Source organism: Castanea sativa, chromosome 11 (assembly GCF_040712315.1).
Source record: "Castanea sativa cultivar Marrone di Chiusa Pesio chromosome 11, ASM4071231v1".
Lineage (NCBI taxonomy): Eukaryota > Viridiplantae > Streptophyta > Magnoliopsida > Fagales > Fagaceae > Castanea > Castanea sativa.
Genome location: NC_134023.1, coordinates 25,926,808 through 25,953,418, shown reverse-complemented (window position 1 = coordinate 25,953,418; position 26,611 = coordinate 25,926,808). Strand labels below are relative to the sequence as shown.

General features: G+C 39.8%; 1 protein-coding gene across 1 annotated transcript; it reads right to left on the bottom strand.

Moving 5' to 3' along the window:
- Positions 1–5,574: 5,574 nt before the first annotated feature.
- On the bottom strand, positions 5,575–6,093 carry LOC142616283 (uncharacterized). The gene has a single exon (XM_075789163.1). The coding sequence runs from the start codon at positions 6,091–6,093 to the stop codon at positions 5,575–5,577; it is 519 nt and encodes a 172-aa protein (XP_075645278.1).
- Positions 6,094–26,611: the final 20,518 nt, after the last annotated feature.

Here is a 26,611-nt window from a genome sequence, read left to right as displayed (position 1 = left end):
TACAGCCATATGAAATATATTGATCTTTATTACATACATCACTCACCATAGCAATAATGTCCTTAATGACAATTTCTTCATTGACATTTCCATCTTTATCTTTCTTATTCTTTAAGAACTTACATTCTCAAACGTAAGGGTCTTTCTTTCCACAAAGGAAACATGACATTCTACTTGTCATTGTTGGGATCCTTAGAGTTGTTCTTCTATAACGATTCACACTCTTATTCACATTCAAGTGTTTATTGTTCTTACTAGAACTTCCAATTTTAACATTGTTCACATTCACTTTAGAATCGGTGTTAGATACACCTCTAACTAGACTTTCCTCTTCAATTCAGTGATGTGGTCTGAATTGATCTAAAGTGAGATCTTCTGACATGTTTTTTAATGTCTTCACATAGTTTAAAAAATCACTTAGGAAAATATTCATATACTTTATCACTTTAAGAGTTTAAATTCCCATCATTTAGATTTTCTACTTCACATTATAACATTTAAACATGTTAGAATTTCATTCTTATATCTCAATTCAAATAAATTCGCAACACATGCAAATATTCTAACAAAGAAACTCATCAATCAATTTGAAATTCAAATTGCCAATGAACAAGAAATTCGTACCTTCAATGTTCAAACTATGAACATGGCCTTTAATGCATTCACATTGTGAAAAAATCATCACTTGTCTTGCCAACAAAGAAACTTGTTTCTTTAAGCCTTATTTCATTGAATCTTCTTTATGATTGATTCATTATTTGAAGAACTCTTCAAATCCAAGCCAATTGCTCTTTCTACCATGTAAAATTGGTTCCATCAAAGCGATCCAATTTCACCAAACCATGGTTCAACATCTTCAAAGTTGTACCATCATTTACTCCTTGTCTTGTAGTAAAATATTGTCTAAGATTGTTGGGGATATTACATAAAGTAATAATGGAAGAACAAGATTAACATAAAAGACAAACATAAAATAGATAACTTGGAGGCACTATATCGTTTTCCTTAGATAATATTTTCCCCCACACTTTTGTTGCTAAAGGGTTATCGCAAATTTGTTCCCAAGATACAACCAAGATGTTGGATTTCTACAAATAGCAATTCTAGAGAATGACCATAGGATTTCTTGTATTTCTCTTCAACTTTTGAAATTGTGGAGTTAGTTTTTCAAATGAACATAAGCCTCTATTTATACCCATAGGGTTATGTTTCATGAAAAGGCATCTATGGAGAGTTAGTTATTTTTTCATAAAGCGATTAACAAAGATTGAAACCTCTTCAACCTTTCTAAATAGTCATAAAAAAATTCTAGAAAATTCAGATTTTTGAATTTTCACTTAGAAAATTCTAGAACTTGAATTTTCACTTTATGAAACCACATTCTCCAAAATCAACCATCATTAATACAATCTATCCTTGTATATACCTATATATACAACATTCCCTATCAAAAACTAGATATACATATGATGTTATATTAGCAGTCAAATATTTAGAAATGAATTTGCATTTCTAAATATTTAATTCCATATAAATCATATAATTATTATTGTAGAGAGATGGCTTATAGAGCCCAAATAATAGATTGACAAAGCCCAAATAACATCAGGCCATGGGCTAAAACAGGCTCAGAACATATTCCTTGGGGATGAAAAGTCTCCCTAAAGGGTACACACCTCGGATTACAAACTGAAGGGTATGTTACCAAGAATTCAATTAAAGCCTTCCCAAATGGTCTATACCTTGGATCCTGGCCCAAAGGGCCCCGCCATCTTGGATCCAATCATAAATCACCACGGAATCCATCCGAGGTGAAGTGCTTCTACTAGACTAACAATGTTAACCTAAATTTCGAGTTTTCGAGGAATAATTTCGTAGCATATGTGGCTATCTGAGAATGTCTTTTAGAGCTTCCTGATAGATCTACAACAACCCGCCTGATACACTTGCATTTAATGTTGGATAATTGATTAAAATAAGACAAAAACCCCAAAAGACTCTGTTCATCATAAAATTGAGATAAGAAGAGCCTGATGGGATAGAAGGCTTCCTAATTGAATAAAGACAACTCATGCTGATGCTTGTGCTGGAGAAGAAAATGAAGCCCATGAAAGAAGGGATAAGGATGAAAAAGGAGGGGGATGGGGAGTATAAAAGAGAGCGAATTGATATGAAGTGGGGTAGATTTTTCCAAATTTTGAGAGAAAATAGTAAAGAGAGATACACTATTGAGATATTATTATTTCAATTTGGGTTACTTAGTTCATTTTTTAGTTAGTACTTCAAATTTGTAGGTTTTCATATATTATTTTTTCTCTAAGTTTTGGCATATATATACATATATATATAGACATTTTGAGGTTAAAAGAGTTTTTAATCCAATTTTCTTTTGGCTGTTTGAGGTTCACTCTGGAGTTGGTTCAAATTTTAGCATTTTTTTTTATTATAGAATTTATGCAGACAAGAATGCCTAACTTGAATTTTGACCATTATTAACTGCTGGTAAACTATTTTTAATGATATTTACGGGTCATGACTTTTCAATGGTGTCTCTTCATTATTTATAAATGTATATTTGGAGTTCTCAAGAATTTCTATTTATAGGTTTGGTTGTATCCAAGAGAATGGATACTCTAAAGTTATCCTTTTGCAAACTTCTTAGATTGTGAGAAAAGGGAAATTTTTTGCTGCTTACAAGTATGCAACAATTGATGCATATAAGATTATGTGGTAGCAAAAAGAAAATGACAAGTGTTTAAGGGTCCACTTGATTATGTGCATTACACAAGACCCCTGGACACATGTTGCTTTATTTTTTATTTTTTTTATTATTTTTTTTACTACTACATAACCCATTATGCAGCAAATGCTGCATACTAGTATGCAGCAAAACCTTTCTCGAGAAAAAATATCCTCTAAAAAGACAATGTTTTTAAACACGCCTTTCAGGCAAAAACTCTTTATTCTTCTTCTTTTTTATAAATAAATTCAAAGGTGGGGGAAAAGAGGATTTGATGTAGTAGTTTTCAAAATTATAAAATAAAAGTTTGTAAATTTGGTTAGGTTTAATTGAACTAACTTTACAAGCTGGTAAGACAAGATGAAATTTCTAATTTTATGGTAATTTGCAATCGCTTCCTAAACTAACTCTTCAAGATACTAGTGCAATCTAGGCGAAAACTTGAAGCAGATGAACTTGTTTACGGTGGTCATATTCTAAACACTCTAATTGATCAGTTGTATGATTTTTTTAATGGTAAAATGGTTATAGGTATATAACATTTAGAATTGCTTTCTAAAGATAACATTCAGATACAAGCAACAATAACATAAATATAAACATAAAAAGGAGAATATTATTGTACTCATAAATATATAGTTTTTTTTTTTTTTTGACAAATAGAAGCATTAGAATATATTGAAATAAAAAATATTCTATCAATTTTGAATTTATTGGGCTTTTTACAAATTTATTTAATACATATATTTTGTAATGTCAAATGTATCATGCATATTTTAAATTTCCGTATCAATGTTGATATTTATGAATATTGGCTTCATTTTTTTTTTTTGGTATAATAAGTTCTGCACATTCCTTAGGAAGTTTTTAGTTCTTTTGACGACTCTTTAATCAACTCTCAAGTACCAAGTGCAGTGGCATAGCTATTAAAGGACAGAGAGGGGGGGGGGGGCATGGCCCCCCAAAATTTTTGAATTTTTTTTTTTTTTGTGTGGAAATATCTTAAATAATTTGAAAATTTTTAAATAACCTTATCATTTTGGCCCCCATACTTTATTATAAACATTGTCTACCCTTAAAAAAAGATTTGTAACCACCCTAAGTTTTTTTATGCCCAATAAAATTAAACTTTGGTCCATAATTTGGTCCACTTAACAGAATGTTAGGGCATTTCAAGCAAAAAGAAAAAGGCAAAAAAAAAAAAAAAATTGCACATAACTATTTTACATTTCATACAATATATATATGCCCCCCCCAAAGATAAATTCTTGGCTCCACTGACAAAGTGAAAATGCTAGCATATTTTGCAGATGAATATCTTAAATTTTTAGTAATTAAATAGAAAAGCATTTGTCAAACTAACAAGTATTTTAACATGCAAAAAATGGAATCCAACTAATGGACTATTCATTGAGTGGATTATAATGTCCAAGGTTTATATAATCTGGGAAAATAAAATAATTTTCTTAATTAAAACTACCACACAAATTGGATTTTAGAACATAAATCCTAATAGATCAACCAATAGGATCCACTGCTTCCACTATGCGGAAGTATACAAATGAATGGAATGTATGGTTTGTATTAGAGTGAGGGGAAGCAACATTTTAGCTAGGGGTGTGCACAGTTCGGTAGGTGCGGTTTTTTCTTAAATTTATTACCGAACCGATAGGGATTGGTATTCACATAATTGGAACCGATGCACACCGGTTAAAGTCGGTTTTTCGACTTATAGCAGTGTGATTTTTTGCGTTCGGTTCAATCGGTTTAATCGGTTTGAAACAATAAAATAACAGTGTATTTTTTTTATAAAAAAATTGGGCTGTTAGGCCCAATATTATCTATACAAAAAAACAAATTTATCAATACACAACATGTTCAAGATTCCAAGAAAAATGTACAAACTTTTCAGTGCACGGACTAACCTGTTCATACATCAACCAAAATATCTACTTGATATGTTTTTTAAGAGGAAAAAAAAAAAAAAACTTTTCAACAGCACCCTGTGAAACATATCTATTGTTACATTGTTTTCTTCTTCAACAACCAAAAACACTAACACATTCAAAAAGCTAAAGCAAACTTTATGCTTTGGTGGAGTTGCTGACTCACAAAGCATTTCTACGCTACAATAACCTAGAAATAAAATAATAATAATTATAAATACATAATCATTTACTGATATGGGTCAAGAATAACAAGATGGGCTAGAGTTGAGGACTGTCTAACTTACCTAGTGTAGTGTCTGCCGTCTGGTGTGGAGAGTGATTGAGTGCAAGACATGAGAGAGAGGTGAGAGAGTCTTAAGGTGAGAACAGAGGAAAAGAAAGAATATATAGGAGCCTTGACCTAGCAAAAAACGATAGCATTTGGTGCCCTTTTTTTTTTTTTTTTTTTTTAAAAATTTTTTTTTAAACCAAGAGAAACAACTTCGTTTCACACATTTAAAAAAAAAAAAAAATGTTGCTACAGCCATATATCGGTCGGTTCGGAAATATCGGTTTTGGGGTTTCAATTTCCACTAGCTCCACCGCACCGAAGTTGGATTGCCTTTCGCCCTCCGCTCACCGGCCTCGGGTTAGTCGGTCGGTCCTACTAGCGGTGCGGCTACGTCGGCACCGGTCAGTCTTGTCGGCTCCAGCACTAGTTTGCACAGCCCTAATTTTAGCTGCATAAAATGAAATACATGCCCATGGACTATTGAAATAATTGCACTTTAGTGGTTTTGCAATCCATACTCTAAACATCTATTACAATGCATATTCACATCGTTGAAGTTTTTAGAGTGATTCATTATTTTATTTTATTTTATTTTTGAGAAAGGACACTGTAATTTATTGATGAATAGCTGAGTCGGCTTGAATTACAGAAACAAGGTGTGGAGGAACATCCTCCATCCACACCGTAAACTCGTTAACATGTCTTGCATGTCTAGCAATGTTATGAGCTGATTTGTTTGCTTGTCTTGACACGAACTGAAACTCCACTAAATCCATCTGGGCTGCCACCTCTTTAGCTTCACTCAGCAGGTGACCATACTCGTTGAGGATAGAATTATTGCTCAACAGACCATCAATGGCAATCTTCGAGTCACCCTCCAGGATGATTGAATGGAACCCGAGATCCTTAGTGAGTTGAAGGGCCTTTTTTGCTGCTAACACCTCTACTGCAGCAACAGAGAATGGAAGATGAAAGCTCTCTGCCATAGACGCAGACACCCTGCCCTCTGCATCACGGACAATGACACCCACCCCGGCGCGTTGATTCTCCCTAAACACGGCTCCGTCGAAATTAACTTTGAGTTTTGGCCATGGTGGAGTCTTCCATATAGGCCGAGAAATAGAGTGAGGCATCTGTTAAGGAGGACGAGGTACATGTACATGTTTCCCGCTTATTCTCATCTGTTAAGGAGGACGAGGTACATGTAAATGTTTTGCCTTCTGCACTTCATAATGCACTTGCTGCACAGGTACATGTTTTCCGCTTATTCTCATCGTGTTTCGTCTGTACCAGATTTCCCAGACTGTTGTGGCAAACGAGTTTAGGTCCTTCCCTGTTTCAATGATAGTTTCCACCAAATCTTTGAAACAAGAGAAACGTGGGCTGGGGCTCGTGTTATCCCACACGTTGTTTTGATTCCAAACCAGAGAAATGGAGGGGCACGACCAAAGTGCATGGAGCACATCCTCTGATTCACCATGGCAGTGATCACAGACATCATCAGTTAGAACCATTCGTTGTCTCAAATTATGTTTTGTTGGGATAGAGTTCCTAATGGCCCTCCACAGAAAGTTTCGGACCTTGGGTTGAACTTGCAATCCCCACACTTTCTTCCATAGTTTGTTGTCATCCGGTTGGTATTCTCCATTTTCCCTTGAATTGTAGAGGAATCTATAACCAGATTTCACGGTATAAGACCCGGTTGGAGTGAAAGGCCACATCAGAATTTCTTCCACCGATTTGCCACACAAAGGAATTGAATTAATCAACTCCTTATCTCTTGGATTAAACAACAAGTTCAGTGTGTCTTTCTTCCACCCCTGTTTAGAAAAATCTATTAGAGAGTCTACTGTTGCCTCCTCCCACCCCAGCACCATTGGAGAAGAAATAAAGGGCAAGAAAGACGAAGGCAGCCATGGATCAGACCAAATACTGATTGAGGACCCAACACCAACCCTCCATCTCATACCCTCTTTTAATACTTCTCTTCCTTTTAAGATGCTTCGCCACGCATAAGAACTAGCTTGAGAATCTGATAGCTCCTAGGTACTTCTCATAGCTCCTTATTTCCTCTACCCCCAAAGTATTTTTGATCATCATTCTCCTTTCATCCGAAGTTGAGCAGCTAAAAAAGATTGTGGTTTTTGCCTTGTTTGTTTGTTGCCCAGAACTTGATTCATAAACTTGCAAAATTTCCAAATTTTTTTGGCATTCCTCCGGATTTGACCTGCAAAAAAGCAAGCTATCATTTGCAAATAAAAGGTGGGTTAGTGGAGGGCTTCTCCTAGATAGTAAAAAGCCATGAATATCTCCTCTAGTTGCTGATTTGGTGAGTAGGCCATGCAACCCCTCCGAACATAATAGGATGAGAAAAGGGGAGACGAGGTCCCCTTGTCTTATCCCTCTAGTTGTCCTTATAAATCCATGAGGAACACCATTGATAAGGATAGAATAAGAGACAGTTGACACACATAGCATCATAAGGGTTATCCATCTTTCATTGAACCCCAATTTTTTCATCACACATTTCAAGAAAGGCCACTCAACTCTATCATAGGCTTTACTCATGTCAAGTTTTATGGCCATTTAACCCTCTTTAGTGGATTTATGGTTTTGCATACTGTGAAGGGATTCGAATGCAATTAACATGTTATCAGAAATAAGGCGGTCATTTGTGAAAGCACTTTGGTGTTCAGTGATAATGTGGGGTAGGATTTTCTTTAATCTGTTGGCTAGCACCTTAGAAAAAATCTTGTACAACACATTACACAAGCTAATGAGATGAAATTGAGAGACCAATTCTGGGTTTTTAACCTTGGGAATCAAAGTGATGAGGGTGTGATTTAGGTGTTTTGGTAGTGTGGCAGAATTTAAGAAAGATAAAACAGAGGTAGTGATATCGTTACCCACCAATTTCCAATAATGTTGATAGAACAAAGGTGGCATGCCATTGGGGCCGGGTGCTTTGAGTGGTGCCATTTAATTGAGGGCTTTCTTGACTTCGTCCTCAGTAAATTCAGCTAACAAATCCTTGTTCATCTATTTGGTTACTAAGTGATGATGCCGAAAATATCACCAGTGAGTTGCAAGCGTTACTCGAACGAAAGCAATACCTGCAAAAAGAAAACAAAGGACCTAGGAGAGAGCACCGGTGTGGTGTCGGCCGAATACCCTCCGAAGGTCAAGTTAGAATCTTGTTCCTGTACCCCTAGAGTGCCAGAGTTATGAATATTGTGCGTACCTTCATACCTAGGGTTTCTGGGGTATTTATATTGAGTAGAATTACCTTTCTTTAAGGATACAGCTTCCTTCTCAAGTTCCTTTCCATATAGGAGTCTTCCCAAACGTGTGTCGCAAGAAGTCCAAGTATACACGTTTGCGTGGGAATAAAGCAAAAGCTTATCTGAAACATATCAAACGACATGCCACGTGGCATCCATAATTAATTTATACAAGACGGATATTCCGCAACACTCAACCGTCATAGCTGGGTCACTTATGATGTCGATCCGTCCTCACTATCTCCGTCCATTTACTATTTTTATCCCCTTCAGTTGCCCCCTTCAGTCCTTGGATCCGTCCTTATAATCTGACGGATCCATGGAATGACTGAAGACAATGTATTAAATGTGAACGGGCTTGGTATACCACGACGGATGACACGTGGCCTGTATTTCTGACGAAGAGCACGTGGCCTTCGTGGATTGGCTATTTCCTAAAAACGAGGCGTCGCTTCGTATTCCGTGCCCTTTGTTCTATAAAAGGCCAGATGTTTCTCCCTTCATTTCTTCTTCTTGTCAAAAACTTGTGAGCAGAGCGCAACCGTCACAACTATAGTGCCTTCCTGTCGTTCAGCAGATCCGGTATGTATTCCAAACCTTTCTCCGTCTTTCTTTGAATTTCATTGTTTTAAGTATAAGCACTTTCTTTAGAACCGTCAATGTCTTAGGTTAAACCGTCATAAATGTAGGTAATGTCTAGTGCGTCAAGTAACCAGTCGTTTGTCCGCGAGGGGGCGGGCTACGATGAAAAGTTTCCGTCAGGTCCAAGAGATCCTGACACTTCAAGTGAAGAGAGGAATCCGTCAAGTACCTCTTCTTCCCTTGACGGTGGTCTAGAGACGGAGAGTTCAGAGTCGTCCAGCAGCGGCTTGGACGGTGTGGATCCCCCCGTCCAGTCAGTAATTGGCCCAGATGGCCTTAGGGAGTTCGTCATGCTGCCTCTCTGGACGGTAAATGATTTTAGGTCGTCCATGACTGAATCTCAACTCAACACACTTACCAAGTACCAAATACCAGATAACATCCGTCTACGACTTCCCAAAAAATCCGAGAAATGCTACTACAAGGGGGTAGACGGTGTTGGGATCTACGAGCAAGCTTTAAAGGCGGGGCTCAGATTTCCCTTAAGTTCTCTTCACCGTCGACTTCTTCAATACCTTGGTCTGTCCGTCACCCAAATCTCCCCAAATGCGTGGAGAGTGTTCATTGGGGTTGAGGTTTTGTATGGGGCGATGTCTGAAGGTGCCCGAAGGTTGACGGTGGAAGAATTTTTCCATTGTTACCGTCCAACAGAGATTGTCAAGTCCAAGGGGATGTATAGCTTTGCAGCTAGAAGTCCCTTATTGAGGCTCGTCAGTGACACTCCAGACTCAAACAGAGACTGGAAGAGTCGTTACTTCTTTTTGGAAGGGGACGAATGGATGTGCCGTCCAGGAGATGTAACTAACATGCCCGTCGACACAACATGGGGCATAATGCCTCCGTCGGGTATGTGTACCCCTTTTTGCTTCCGTCCAGTCTTTGAAGTTCATTCAATTTATTTTCTAGGTCTAACCGTCCTTTATTGCAGCTCGGGACCGTCCTCAAGTTACCTTGGAGCAGTGGAGTTTTTTAGAGAGAATTTTTAACAAGACGAAACTGCAAGAAAGGACTTGGGCTCAACTCGTCACCCTTGATACTCTGAATTGGTATTGTGAAGGACCCGAACCTTCATCCGCTGCCCGTCAATACGACAACAGAATTCGAAAACGTAAGTCCGTCAAAACTATACCCGTCTTTCATTTTTCTTTTGCTTTACTTTACCTTCTCTCATCCGTCTTTGATTTGCAGAGATGGACGCCGCCAGGAGGAGAGCCCTTATTAAACAGCAAGCATCGAAGAAAAAGTAGGACGGGGGTCAAACAAAGGGGACAGCCCCGACAGTACCGTCAAAACGAACTCAACATGAAAAGACGGACCGTCCTCAAAAGAAACAAAGGACCTCCGTCGAACCCTTCGTGGCCTTACAAGCTGAGAAAACACCCGTCAAACACGGAAAAGGCAAAGGCTTAATGAAGGGTCCAGCACCTTCAGGGGAGAAACCACCCGTTCTCTTCCGGGAAGATTCGGGCTATGCTCTTGAGAAGATGTCGTCCATGCTGACAGCTGACGACTACGCAGACCTTGGCAACCACTCGACGGAGGCGATGGGTGAAACGGGCCTCTTCACCCTTGCACAGGTAATTTTGGATCCGTCTAGTATTGTTGCTAAGTTCCTTTACATTCGTCATTATCATGACATTGTTTTTTGCTTCCAGGCCATGGTGATGATGAAGGGGCTTTTTGGCCGTTGCCTTAATCATGAGACATCCATGGACCGTCTGAGACAGAAAAACAAGACGATGGAGGATGAGTTACACGAGCTGAAGACCTATAAGATCAATATGGACAGAAAGCTCAAGTGCTCGGAGCAAGTTAGAGGCGAAGTGGAGAAAGAGAATGGGCATCTACGCGAACTTTTGAAGGACAAAGAGAAGCAGCTGACGGAGACGGTGTCGAAGCTTGACAACACCAAGGAGATAGCCGTCCAAGAATACCGTGATTCTGAGAATCTTCTGACGGAACTTGGAAACTCCTTTGCAGACGGGTTCGATGACGCTATTCGTCAGGTTAAGTCGTCGTACCCTGACTTGGACGTATCTCATATCAACATTGATGCTCAAGGGCAAACACTCGCGCAATCCGTCCAGTCAGAAAGTACAGATGAAGTGTTTGCCGTCACTGCTCTAGCCGAGGAAGGTGAAGTTCAACCTCCTACTCAGCCAGACGACGGTCCATTGGACGGGAACTCATCTCCAAAGAATGAATAGAATACTTTCCCTTTTGTAAAAAATTTATCACTGTTAAGAGAACTTTGTTTGAACCGTCATTCGTAATTTTTAAACTTGACTTATCAAATCTTAAATTGCCTGTTGCTTGTTTATTATCCGTCGTATATTCAGATAACCCGTCCGCTTGTGAACGGACTTTCAAATGAATTTTTTGCTAACCGTCTACTTTGTTGAACTAGGTTTTCTAATCTTTTTGTGTAGTCTATCTTACTTTATGGAGTTGTAAAACTTTTCATCCTTCAGGTGATCCGTCCACCATGTGGACACCCATCTATGGGATGATCCGTCCACTTTGTGGACTTGTGGTTTTTTTTACCCTTTGGGTTATCCGTCCACTTTGTGGACTCGTAGACTTCTCACCCTTTGGGTGATCCGTCCACTTTGTGGACTTTGTAGGTTTTTCACCCTTTGGGTGATCCGTCCACTTTGTGGAATTGTAGGTTTTTTACCCTTTGGGTGGTCCGTCCACTTTGTGGACTTGTAGGTTTTTCACCCTTTGGGTGGTCCGTCCACTTTGTGGACTTGTAGGTTCCTCACCCGAGGGTGATCCGTCCATTTTGTGGACTTGTAGGTTTTTCACCCTTTGGGTGGTCCGTCCACTTTGTGGACTTGTAGGTTCCTCACCCTTTGGGTGGTCCGTCCACTTTGTGGACTTGTAGTTTTTCACCCTTTGGGTGGTCCGTCCACTTTGTGGACTTGTAGGTTCCTCACCCGAGGGTGATCCGTCCATTTTGTGGACTTGTAGGTTTTTCACCCTTTGGGTGGTCCGTCCACTTTGTGGACTTGTAGGTTCCTCACCCGAGGGTGATCCGTCCATTTTGTGGACTTGTAGATTTCATCGTTTTTGATTGACCGTCCACTTTTGGACTTGTAGATTTTCATCAGCATGCATTAAAAAAATTCCTCTCATAAGTTCAACAAACCGAATTGTTCATGAAAAAGAAAAACTGAGCTCTAAAAAGTAAAAGCTATAACTGTCTAAAATTAAACTGAAAAGTAAGGCAGTAGGTATTGTGACTGCTGCACTATTGGTAGTACTTCTTTAGGTGCTCCGTGTTCCAGGGATGGCTCAACTTCTTTCCGTCTAATGTCTCTAAGTAGTACGTTCCCTTCCTGCGCCATGAGATGATTCGGTACGGGCCTTCCCAGTTGGGACCCAGCTTTCCCGAGGATGCATCTTTCGTGGCGCCAAGCACTTTTCGTAACACCAGATCTCCAACTTTGAAGTCCCGGTGCCGAACCTTAGAGTTGTAATGTTTTGCCATCATGTCCTGGTACCGTGCCAGTCTTTGGGCCGCTGTTGCCCTGACTTCATCAACAAGGTCAAGCTCTAGACGTAATGCTTCGCATTCTTCTCTCGTCGTAGCTTTCCACGCGGTAGCTCGTCAACCCCACTGCCGGTATGAGGGCTTCGGCACCAAACGCCAATCGAAACGGTGTCTCTCCCGTTGGCGTTCTTGCCGTTGTTCTGTACGCCCATAGGACACTTGGTAGTTCGTCCGGCCATATGCCCTTTGCCCCCTCGAGCCGGGTCTTGATGATCTTTAACAAGGACCGGTTCGTGACTTCAACTTGTCCGTTGGCCTGTGGATGAGCGGGCGACGAGTAGTGATTCTTGATTCCTAGCTGAGAACAAAAGTCTCGGAACGCATCGTTGTCGAATTGCTTCCCGTTGTCCGACACGAGCACTCTCGGGATCCCATATCGGCAAATGATATTTCTCCATACAAAGTTGCGAATATTTTTCTCCGTGATGGTAGCAAGAGCTTCTGCTTCCACCCATTTGGTGAAGTAGTCGATTCCAACTACCAAGAACTTCAGTTGTCTTGCCGCCATTGGGAATGGGCCCATGATGTCCAACCCCCATTGTGCGATCGGCCATGGGGCCGTCATGGGTGTGAGTTCCTCCGTTGGCTGCCTAATAAGATTGCCGAACCGTTGACACTTATCGCAGGCTCTCACGTATATATGGGCATCCTTCTGCATTGTCGGCCGATATACCCGACTCCGAGTAGCTTGTGTACCGAGACCTTGATCCCGAGTGGTTTCCACAAATCCCTTCATGAACTTCCCTCATTACGTGAGTCCGTCATGGCCCGGCATCTTAGATATGGTCGGGAGAATCCTCTTTTGTAGAGGATGCCTTTGATCAGTATGAATCGGGCAGCCCTAACTTTCAATTTCCTAGCTTCTTCCTTCCCGTCTGGCAGCTTGCCGTCCTTGAGGTACGCCACAATTGGAATCGTCCAATCGTCTTCAGTGGTTAATTCCTGCACCTGAATGTTATCTAGCAACGACGAATATTGGACGAAGGACAATACCTGCTCTGGGACAACCATAGGTTCGGCCGAAGCAGCCTTTGCGAGTCGATCCGCTTCTTGGTTCTCTTCTCTCGGGATTTGAGTTATTGTGAATTGGAGGTCACTCGTTCGATCCTTCACTTCTTCGAGGTACTTCCTCATTCGTTCACTCCTACAATCATAACTCCCATTGACTTGGCTAGCTACGATTTGGGAATCGGAGTAGACCACCGCCTTCTTGGCCCCAGCTGCTATTGCAAGCTCCAATCCCGCCATCAAGGCCTCATACTCCGCTTCATTATTCGTGGTAGGGAACTCCAGACGGATCATACATTCAATCTTATCTCCTTCCGGGGTATGGAGTATAACTCCGACTCCTCCTGCATGTTTATTGGAGGATCCGTCTACGTGAATTCTCCATGTGGGCTTCTCTGCTGCCCCCTGCTCCTCATGTGTAGTGAATTCCGCAATAAAGTCTGCCAATATTTGTCCTTTCACAGCTGTTCGTGGCTGATATTGGATATCGTACTCACTTAGCTCGATAGCCCACAAAGCTATTCGTCCGGCAGCTTCAGGATTGTTCATTGCTCTCCGCAATGGCTGATCCGTCAGGACTATTATTGCGTGTGCTTGAAAATACGGCTTCAGTTTTCGGGCTGCAGTTACAAGCGCGAAGGCGAGTTTCTCCATCCGTGGGTACCTCTCCTCTGCTCTTCGTAGCGCCCGGCTTACAAAGTAGACGGGCTTTTGTACCTTCCCTTCCTCTCTAATGAGAGCCGCACTTACCGCTGCCGATGAGACAGCAAGGTACAGGAATAACTCCTCCCCTGGTGTAGACGGGCTAAGCAGTGGCGGGGCAGAGAGGTATGCTTTCAATTCTTCAAAAGCCCTTTGGCATTCGTCCATCCACTCAAAAGATCTCCTTAGCGTCTTAAAGAAAGGGAGACACTTGTCTGTTGCTCTTGATACAAACCTATTCAAGGCTGCTATCTTCCCTGTCAGGCTTTGCACTTCCTTCACCGTCCTTGGAGGAGTTAGATCCATAATTGCTTTCACTTTCTCGGGGTTGACCTCAATGCCCCGCTGGGACACCATGAACCCTAAGAACTTTCCAGCAGTTACTCCAAAGGCGCATTTGCTTGGGTTCAGCTTCATTTTGTACGTTCGAAGAGTGTCGAAAGTCTCCTGGAGGTCCCTTAGATGATCCGACGCCTTTTCGCTTTTTACCAACATGTCATCTACGTAGACTTGGACGTTCCGGCCAATCTGGTGCTCGAACATCTTGTTCATCAATCGTTGGTATGTGGCTCCTGCATTCTTGAGCCCGAATGGCATCACCTTGTAGCAAAAAAGCCCTTGGCTCGTCACAAATGATGTCTTCTCTTGATCTGTCTTCTCCAACTTAATCTGGTTGTACCCCGAGAAGGCGTCCATGAAGCTCAACAACTCATGTTTTGCGGTAGAGTCGACTAAGGCGTCAATCCGTGGGAGCGGGTAACTATCTTTAGGGCACGCTTTATTTAGATCCGTGAAATCAACGCACATTCTCCACTTCCCCTTTGACTTTTTGACCATTACCACATTTGCCAGCCAGTCTGGGTAATACACCTCTCGTATGAAGTCCGCTTCTCGTAGCTTCTGCACTTCCTCTGCAGCGGCTCGATCCCGCTCAGGGGCAAACACGCATTTCTTTTGTCGGACTGGGGGGAAGGAAGGCGATACATTCAATTTATGAACTATGACTGCTGGATCTATTCCCGGCATGTCGTCATGGCTCCATGCGAACACATCTTGGTTTTCTTTTAGGAACAGTAGGAGCGCATGTCGAATCGTTTGGTCGACCGAGGTTCCTATCCTGGTGGTTCGATCAGGCCTTGAATCATCTAGTTGGACTTCTTCCAATGTCTCCACGGGTTCTGCCACTGTTCTCTGTTCTTCGATGCTCATTGTCTGTACATGATCATCCATCTCCATCATGGCCACGTAGCATTCCCGTGCAGTTACCTGATTTTCGCGTAGTTCTCCAACCCCATGTTCAGTGGGAAACTTGATCATCAGATGGTAGGTTGAGGTGATGGCTTTCCAGGCGTTGAGAGTAGGACGTCCGAGTATGGCATTGTATGCTGAGGAGCAATCAACCACTAGAAAAGAGACATTTTTAGTTATCTGTTGTGGGTAGTCTCCTACCGTCACCGCCAATGTGACGGATCCTAAAGGATGGACCCGGGTTCCCCCAAAGCCGACGAGGGGCGCGCATGCCGGGATCAGGCGCTCCTTTGCAATCCCCATCTGCTAAAACGCAGGATAGTAAAGGATGTCTGCTGAGCTCCCGTTGTCTACCAGAACTCGGTGGACGTTGAAGTCCCCTACCTGTATGCTAACCACAAGCGCGTCGTCATGGGGGTGGTGAAGGCGCCGGGCCTCGTCTTCAAAAAACTTGATACTGGAGTCGTTCCGCCGTATTCTCTCCAATGAAGGTCCCGTCGACTGGACACTTTGTACCGTCCGTAAATAAGTCTTTCTGGCCTTCTTGGACGATCCTACTGAAGCGTTTCCCCCCATTATCATCCGTATGTCGGCTACCGGTGGTCTGGGCTACTCGTTTTCCCGTCTAGGATTCTGTTCCTGGGGCTGATCAGCTCTTTCCTTCCTCACGAACCTTTGCAACCTTCCTTGCCTTATAAGGGCTTCAATCTGTTGTTTCAAATCAAAACAATCCGTCGTATCATGGCCGTGGTCACGGTGAAAGCGGCAATATCTATCTCTTGGCCTCTTGTTCGGATCTCCCTTCAATTTGCCCGGGAATGTCAAGCTTCCTTCATCTTTGATTTGCATAAGCACTTGGTCAATTGGGGCTGTGAGGGGGGTGAAACTTGTGAACCTCCCTGAAGGTGGTTTGGGTCTCCGGTCTTCTCGTCGATCTCTGGTTCTAGCCACTTTTCGTCCGTTATCTGGTTTCATATCTTCCTCTCTTTCCCTTTTCTTTGGTTTGTAGTCTTCTCTGGCCAGTAAGGCATCCTCCGCGTTCATATACTTCGTCGCCCTGTAATAGACATCGGACATAGTCTTTGGGTCATTCTTACATAGGGAAAATAAGAACTTACCCTCTTGCAACCCATTTGTGAATGCTGCCACAAGTGTCTTGTCGTCTGCCTCGTCTATCGAGAGGGATTCCTTATTAAAGCGGGCTATGTAAGACCTTAATGTCTCACCTTCTCGTTGTTTAATTCCCAGTATACATGCAATAGACCTCTTGTGTCGATGACTTTCAATGAAGTGTGATACAAACTGTGCACCTAATTCCTTAAAAGTGCCGATGGAATTAGGCGTCAACTTGCTGTACCAATCCCTCGCAGGCCCTTTCAAGGTGGTGAGGAAAGCCCTGCACATGATTTCGTCCGGTACACCCTGAAGATGCATTAGTGTTCTGAAAGACTCCAGGTGATCCAACGGGTCCTTGGATCCGTCATAGTTTTCCACATGGGGCATTTTAAACTTTGAAGGGACGGGGCATGAATTCACCAACGCTGTGAATGGTGAATCCGTTCTATGGACTAGGTCGTCCAGATTGCTGGATACCCGTCCCTTTAGGGCGCTCATCATTGCATCCATAAGTTCCCTCATCTCCTGCATTTCGGTGGCTATGTGAGTCGGCACAGGGTCTAAAGCAAGGGGTTGATTGGTTTCTTGTCGCTCGGGTCTAGTCGGAGCATTGCTGCCCTTAGGTCTTTCTGCGTTCCTTCCTTCGGGACTAGCTCCCTCCTGATCTTCCTGCAGTGCGCTCTGATGTGCAGTTATTTGCCGCAACTGCTCTTCCAAATCATGGTTCTGCTTAGTAAGGCGCTCAACCGCCGCTGCAAGCGTTTGGACCTGCCTCTCCAAAGCGGTGGCGCGTGGTTCGTCGCCTTGATTGTTGTTCGTTGCCATCGATCGGGTGAGTGCCATGCAACTCTTTGTCTCAGGGATAGAGCGAGGCTAAAATAACCCGAAGTTTTTCTTCCTCCTCCTTAGTTTTTCCCACAGACGGCGCCAACTGATGATGCCGAAAATATCACCAGTGAGTTGCAAGCGTTACTCGAACGAAAGCAATACCTGCAAAAAGAAAACAAAGGACCTAGGAGAGAGCACCGGTGTGGTGTCGGCCGAATACCCTCCGAAGGTCAAGTTAGAATCTTGTTCCTGTAACCCTAGAGTGCCAGAGTTATGAATATTGTGCGTACCTTCATACCTAGGGTTTCTGGGGTATTTATATTGAGTAGAATTACCTTTCTTTAAGGATACAACTTCCTTCTCAAGTTCCTTTCCATATAGGAGTCTTCCCAAACGTGTGTCGCAAGAAGTCCAAGTATACACGTTTGCGTGGGAATAAAGCAAAAGCTTATCTGAAACATATCAAACGACATGCCACGTGGCATCCATAATTAATTTATACAAGACGGATATTCCGCAACACTCAACCGTCATAGTTGGGTCACTTATGATGTTGATCCGTCCTCACTATCTCTGTCCATTTACTATTTTTATCCCCTTCACTAAGCATTGAACTGTCTCCAAGGCTAAAGCGGGTTGGCAAGATTGTGTTGATGAGAATAAATCACCATAAAAATCCAGCAACTCCTTTGCCACTTCCTTAGGATACGAACACCATTGCCCCCTTGCATTCTTTATTCCTTCAATCTTATTCCTCTTATATCTTTGAGTGGCCCTACTATGGAAGTATTTTAAATTTTTGTCCCCATGGATAGCCCAAAGTGCACGCGATCTTTGAAACCACATCCTCGTCTCCTTATCCAATAAATCATTCACCTCATTCCTCAAGCTCCATGCCCGAAGATTAATTCCAGTTGTAAGTGCCTCCAATTTGGCTTGTGCTAGGAGCTTTTGCTTCAGCTTCAATTCTTTTCTAACACTCCCAAAATTAGTAGTACTCCACTTCTTCAATGCTTTGCCACAACTTTCAATTTTTGGAACAATACCCATAGCAATGTCCCTATTATCTTGCTTACTCCACACTTGTCTCACCATATCCGAGCAACCCTTTTCCACCAACCACATTTCCTCAAAGCAAAAAGGCTTTTTAGGATTTTTTTTGTTCCACCATCTCGTGTTCAATGAGTAAAGGACAGTGATTTGATGTACAGCAAGTCAGGTGGTGCACCGTAGTTCGTCCATACCTTAATAGCCACTCATTATTCGCCAATCCCCTATCCAGTCTCTCCCACAATGTTTGTCCGTTTCTGAAATGTTTTTTTTCCAAGTAAATGGATTGCCTTTGAAACCCAAATCAAAAACCCACACGCATCCATAGTTTCCCGAAATAGCTGCATTTGTGAATGACTTCGATTTGAACCTCCTTGCTTCTCTGCTCCTTTTGCTATTTCATTGAAATACCCAGCACAAAGCCAAGGAAGGTTGAACTGTGAATGCAATTGCCTGAGGAGTTCCCATGACTCGTGGCGTTTGTGTAATAGGTTCTCCATAAAAACCCGTGAATCTCCATGCTCCCTCTGTCCCACCTCTTATAATACAGTCAATGTGATTTTAGAAGATGTATCCACCCGCAAATTCATCGAGTCCTTCCAAAACAAAACAAGCCCTCCTCCTCTATTTACTCGCGGTACACTAAACATGTGATCAAAATTCAATCTACGTTTCACAACTATTAGCCTAGCTTCATCCGACCATGTCTCGGCTATGAACATGACGGAGGGATCTTTTGCCTGGGTATAATCTCCAAGCTTTCTCTCTCTCTCTGTCACCTGGTTCTCAAGCCTGTGCCAGTTCCACACTAGTAGACTCATGGTTCTTGGCGGGGCTGCACTGCAGCCTCCACCATTGTTTCGGAGGTGTCATAAGAGTCAGAAAGGACCTGAACACGTTTGTTAGGGGGGGGGGGGGTAAGGTTCATCAAGTGGGTTGAAGCTTGACTTCCTCTTCTCTGATTCGGGTTGGCTTACATGTACTCCATTATTGCCTTGTCTCATTACACGTTTCCATGTTCTGAGACTGTTAAGTTGCCCTATAGGTTCACCTGTTGATTGGTTGGCTAAGACTTCATCCTGATCGTTCAATCCGTGAGGTAATACTCCATTAGCTGAGGCGGCTAGGGTTATATCATTAATTGCTATCGGGCGTTGAATGCTTGAAGAAGGCATTGAATACAGATTGAATTGAGATACTCCCTCCTTTATTTCCGTGACAACTGGATTGCCAATTACCTCTTTCAACGTTACCTTATCTGGACACGTTGCCATAAAATTCTGAACCAAGACCGGTTTTTGTGCTAAGGTAGAATTACTATGAGACATTAATTTCTCACTAACTCTCGGATTATTACTGCCGCTCAACTGAAGTCCCTCCTCAATGTTCACCCCTTCCTCAATCATTGCAGCATTAATTTCCACCGGATTGGAGTTAATTCTCCTCTTCAACTCCTTGGTTTCCTTACTAGGTGCCGCCGAACCAGGTTGTGGATTATCAGCAGCTGCCCTTGCTGCCATGTGTGCTGCCATCTCAGCTTTTTTCTCCCTCATCTTACCATTTTTTTCCTTGTAGTACCCTGGCACATAGATGACGTCCCTACCAGAGGACTTGTATGGCGGAGCTCGAAGGAAAGGGCCAAATTGTTGTTGGTCCATCTTTAGAGTTCCATTGCTTTGAATCCAGAGATCATAGTCTCTATCATCGTGATCCAGCTGCCCACACCAATAACATAAGCTTGGCAAGCGCTCATATCTGAATTTAATCCAATGTTTGTTCCCGTTGGGTAGAGTAATCACCAGGCCTCGGCATAAAGGACTTGTTACGTTCACCATCACTCGCACTAGAAAAAAATTACCCCCATCATCGTCTGTTGCGCCATTTGACTTCAGAACATCCCCCACTGTTTCACAAAGTTTCTCCGCCACCTTTCTTGTTTGAAAACTGAAAGGAATGTCGTGCACTTGTACCCAAAAAGGAACTTTGTCGAAGGCGAGGTCCTTAGCTGGAGTATCGTTCACATAGCGTTGCATTACTATCAAATGTTTGTCGAAACTCCATGGTTGACTCTTCAGAATTTTTTCCACCTCAGCTAGACTATTAAACACAAATAGGACCAAGTTGTTTCCATGGTTTCATATCTTGAAACCACCATCAGTTCTCCATAATTGTTTGAAAGTCCTTGCAACTGCCTCCATCTGGAGAAAAAGGGAAGTTAGGAATTTTGTTGCAATGGTGAATTCACCTTTCCGATGATCTTCAGGAATGATGAACTTGATCTGTTCTTTCTCTGACAGAGACATATTGTTCCAACTCTCCGTTAGTTGCTCTGTCCCAATGCCAACACAAGTGCCACCAATGCGAAGGAAAGTATCGAAGTTGCTGTTTCCCCAAACCCCACAAGAAAAAAACCACTAGGTTTAAGAGTATACTTGATACTCCTAAAGAAAACACTACACCACACAAACTCTCCTTCGCTGAAGGGACTAAACTTCTACAGCCTTAGAGATTGAGAGACTAGAGTGATTCATTAGATGGGCTGACGAAGTGACCAAGCTTGATTAATTATCGCCAAATCCAATTTCCCACAATTCCTTTGAGATGCACCAGTTTAACGGAAAATTCTTAGATAGTCCCGGAGTATAGTGAAATGGTACTCCCTTCTCTCACATTCATGGTGGATCCCACCATAAATTTAATGAGCGGACCCTGCCATGAATGTAAGAGGAGGAAGTATCATTCTCCATGCTCTGGGAGTACCTAAGAATTACTCCTAGTTCAACATCATGGAAATATTGCTCATATATAGTTAGATTTCAAAAGTTGCACTGTGTTCAATCTTTGTCAAAGTTGGGATTTTCATTACCCAATTTCTAACCTGTAAATCAATTATTTTTCTTTTCAATGTTTTCATAAATTTGAATTTGGCCCTATGAAACAGTGTGACTCAAGGCATTAACTCCCAATTCTTTGAATGAAGTACTATTTCATGAACAGAAGGGCACATGTTCATATGGACCAGGCCAAATAAATGCTCAATAACATGGATTGAATTCCTAGATTATAAACATAAACATAAGCAGGATAATATTTTTGTACTCATAAACAAATTTTTTCTTTTTACAAATACAAACATTAGCAAATATAAAAAATAATCCTTTATTATACTTTTCACAAATTAGTTTATTGATTATATAATAATTTTAATATTGTTCCAATAAATACCTATGATTTAACTTACAAATGGAATTACAATTATATATGCATTAAAGATAATTACGGTTAATCTTTTAGTTATTCCTTTAGCCAATTGATCTTGGTTAAATTAATGCCACTATACAAATAAAATGGGTACTCTAAGGTTATACTGTTGTAAAAATTATACTCTAATACAATTTTTTTTATCAAATCATAATTTTTAGAATGTTAAAATTATGATTAAGTATAACGTACTTAATCAGAATTTTATACTTAATCAGAATTTTTATAATGTTATGATCAGGTTTCATACGGAGCCCATTGCTAGGACGAGATTGTAAGCCAAATTAAAGATGCTTGGAATGCTGTGACAGAGGTCTATCATTTATGTGAAGTTGTTTAGGTGTTTCAGAGTATGAGGAAACAACAATTGCTTTTTTTTTTTTTTTCGGTCTTCTCAATCTCTAAATATAACTAGTTGCAACCCGCGTGATGGGCCGAAATATCTAATTATTTCGTAATGAAATATAATATATAATTTATTTACTAAAATATTCATAAAATCATATATTAGGATTAGTAATCTGAAATAAAATGTTTTTCTCTTAAGAGAATTTAATTTTAGATGTATTAAACTATTAAATAAGAAATGTTTTTTTTATACATAACCCTTTACCAAACCAACAAAGGGCAAGAATTTTTTTCTAAAATAAAAAATGTCATATTGCTTTCTTTTTCTAAAATAACGAATTTTGTGTTCTTTATAAATTAAAAATTATATATATATAAATATATATATATATTTATTACTTTCGTTTTATATTAAAATTGTCATTTACTCATATTATGAGCTAATTTGCAAGTGAAGAATACGCTGGAGGGGTTTAAGTTTTTCAAATGACGATAGTTAGAAATGAATAATAAAGATAGATTTTTCCCACCATTAAAAAAATTTCAACGTATTTTTAATCCAAAACCAATCTATTTCTTTTGAAGTAGACAAAATAGGATCATAATCTCTCTTTTTGAATATAGTGCTTATCTCAATACATTCATAAATATATACCGAATAAAAAATGTCATATTAATCGTTGCTTAACAATGATTAATTGGACCAATTAGGGAAAAAAAATTGTATTATAATCTACTGAGACTATTTTCTCTACAGAAACTGCAAAATTGTCCACTTGCAAAAAGATAACAAATAAAAATTATAAGGAAAATCTCCTAATTAAGTTTCTATATGCATTCTTATATAATAATAATAATAATTAACCTTTGAGCACACGCTCACGTGCGCGCTAAGAAGCTCTTCTATTTCTTGGGTAAGGGTTAAGTATTTATTATAATTTTGGATTATTACATTTTTCAATTAAAAAAAAAAAAGAAAAACCTTGGGTGTGATGAAAAATTATTTTACCACACATAATACTCATCACACCCTTAGGGTTTTTTTTTTTGTGATTGAAAAATGTAGTAATCTCAAATTATAATAAATGCTCTAAATTAATCCTTACCTAAAAAATAGAAGAGCCTCGGAGCACGCGTGTGAGCACGTGCTCAGAGGCTAATAATTTAGAAAATGTTTATTTTATTTCCCAAACTCATGTCTAGTTAAATTAGATTAAATTTACTGTACTCATTTGACACACGTTAAAACAAAATCATGCCTTTTTGTAAGGCCATGTTCAAGTTCTAGTTAGCTTGTGAATTTGCTTATCCACTAGAGCTAATACTAACATTTAGTTACTTACTACACATCGATCTATAACAATACTAACATTTAGTTACTTACTACACATCCATAACAAAAGTAAAAAGAGCTTATATTTAAAATTTATCAACTAACAATTTTTTCTTTTATGGTAAAAGACTCAAATTTTTTTGGTTTTGGTTTTTTTTTTTTTTTTGGTTTTTTGTTTTTTTGTTAAGGAAAGGCTCTAGATGTGCATCCACATTTTTTCTTTTTTCTTTTTAGTGGTGTTGTTGTTGTTCTTTTATTTATCATAGTTATCAAGTTGTATTTAATCCTAAAATTTAGCTATGTACTACACATCCATAACAAAAATTTTAAAAAGAGCTTATATTTAGAATTTAACAACTACCATTTTTTTTTCTTTTACGGTAAAAGTCTCAATTTTTTTTTCCTGTTAAGGTAAGGCTCTAGATGTGCCTCCACATTTTTTTCTTTTTAGTGGTGTTGTCGTTGTTCTATTTTTTATGACAGTTATCAAGTAGTACGTTTTATCCAAAAAAAGCTACCCCTATTTTGGAAAAAAAAAAAACTATCCAACGTTCTATCCCTAAAAACCCTACCTGGCCACCCATTTTTTCTTTTTCACATTCAAAGTTTAAAAATACCTTATCCTTATCCCACGGTAACCTACATCAATACTTCTATCCAAAACAAAAATCATCCGTACCGAATGAAAAAGAATGCGGAAAAGAATATAACAAAACAAAAAAACTCTCATCTGTACATAACATGAAAAAGAAATATAAAATAAAACCTAATTTTTAGGATATTTGATTTTGAAAGAAAATAAATGGATAAATTTTAGGGAAATTTAAAAGATTAACGTGGGGAATTGGTGTGACCCCTATCCTTATTTAAAAGCTTACCAAAAAAGAAAAACTATTCAAAAATTTCGGATTAAACTATTTTTTTTAAATCCCACGTTCTATCCAAAAAACACTACCCTGCCACTTTTTTTTTTTTTTTAATTCGAAGTTTAAAAATACCTTATCCTTATCCCATGGTAACCTATGACAATAATTCTGTTCAAAACAAAAATCATCTGTACAGAATGAAAAAGAAAGTGGAAAAGAATATAACAAAAAAAAAAACCCTCATCCGTACATAGTAAAAAAAAACGTGAAAAAGAAATATAAAATAAAACCTAATTTTTAAGATATCTAATTTTGAAAGAAACTAAAAAGCTAAATTTTAGGGAAATTTAAAAGATTAACGTGGACAATTTTTATGACTCCTATCCTTATTTAAAAGTTTATAAAAAAAGAAAAGCTACATGTTCAAAAATTTCAGGTTAAATTTTTTTTTTTTTATTTAAAAAAAATCCCACTTTCTATCTAAAAACACTACCCAGCCACCCTTTTTTTTTTTTTTTTCAAATTCAAAGTTTAAAAATACCTTATCCTTATCCCACGGTAACCTACCTCAATAATTCTATCCAAAACAAAAATCATGCATACAGAATGAAAAAGAACACAGAATAGAATATAAGAAAACAAAAAAAACCCTCATATGTATAGAATAAAAAAAAACATGAAAAAGAAATATAAAAGAAAACCTAATTTTAAGGATATCTGATTTTGAAAGAAAATAAAAGGCTTAATTTTACGGAAATTTAAAAGATTAATGTGGGGAATTGGTGTGACCCCTATCCTTATTTAAAAGTTTATCAAAAATGAGAAACTACACGTTTAAAAATTTCAGATTAAACTATTTTTTTTTTTTAAATCCCATGTTCTATCCAAAAAACACTATTTTTTTTTTTTTTCCAAATTCAAAGTTTAAAAATAGTACACATTTGTGGATAACTACATGTTTAAAAATTTCAGATAAAACTACCAGTCTCTCACGTTTGCTTAATGTATGATTTATACATGTGGGTTGCAATAACACTCCCCGTGTTAAAAACTTCTCATTTAAATCTAAAATGTTGTGTTTTAATCCTAAAATTTAGCCTTGTTCTATACATCCATAACATAAAGTGGAAACAACTTATATTTAAAATTTAGCAACTATCATTTTTCTTTTCTTTTATGGTAAAAAGATCAATTTTGATCCTAAAATGTACTGTCTTAATCCTAAAAGTTAGCCACTTATTACACATCCATAACAAAAGTTAAAAAGAGTTTAAATTTCAAATATATTTCTGATGAGGAATGAAGAAAAATTTACTCCAGACCGTCCATGGTCATCCATACCAGCAACCGTCTAGAAGAAAGCACCAAGACGAGGCTAACGCCCATGGTCGTCCATGGACGAAAACACACCCGCAGCACTCGTCCTAGGGAAGCGCCCATCCCCGTCTTGACGGGATTCGTCCACAAGAGGACCCCTGGGGGAGACTTTTACACTTGGGAATTATTGAGTACATTTCACCACTCCGCAACATACGCATAACTTCCGGTGACCGTTGTATGAGAAAATATAACTCCTAAACGGTTGTGGAAGTTATCCTTGAGCCCTCACACCTCCTCAAATCCAGGGGAGGTTACAATCCCAATAACTGTTCCTAGGACATTATATAAACACTCATTTAGACCAGAAAAATGTACGTTTTCTACTTCTTCCAAAAAGTTGGAACTCCAAAAATATAGAGAGAAAACTAACTTTGCCATCGGAGGGTTCTTGGCCGGCGACCCTGGTCACCTTTGATCGCTTTTCTTTCTTTTTCAGGCCATTGAGAGAGCGAGTGGTCCTTTCAAGTCCGAAGCATCCAGCCTATTGATTTTCTTCGCATCATCAGTTTGCGCCGTTTGTGGGAACACTCTATTCACTATTCTTTTCGTTCGACTATGTGTTTTTTGTTGTCAACGATTAGCCTTTCTCAGAAAAAAGGCTGAATGGTTCGAACAAGATCAAGGGCTACCAGCCCAGGCCACCAGGAGAGTAGGAATGCTTCTAGTAATCCCCTTCGCGATCGTAGGTTAGCGCCTGTCATGCTACCACCTTCTGTTCAGCATATACAATCCATGGCTACCGCTATGGCAGAACTGACCCGTCAGAATCAGGAGTTGAATAGGGAGATCAACCTTAGGAGGCAGCGCCAAGATGGGCACACGGAAGGATGAGCCCAGAGTTAGGAAGGTGGAGGAGAAAATGTTGAGTCTGAAAATCAGACAAGGGGTACCACTTCAAGAAAAGTGCCACACTTGGAAAGAGAGATGGACCAGATGAGAAAAGCCATGGATGAGATGAGGGAGAACATGAGGCGGGCAAACCCAGTGGATGATTTGGTTCACCGAACGGACTCCCATTTCACAACTTCCATC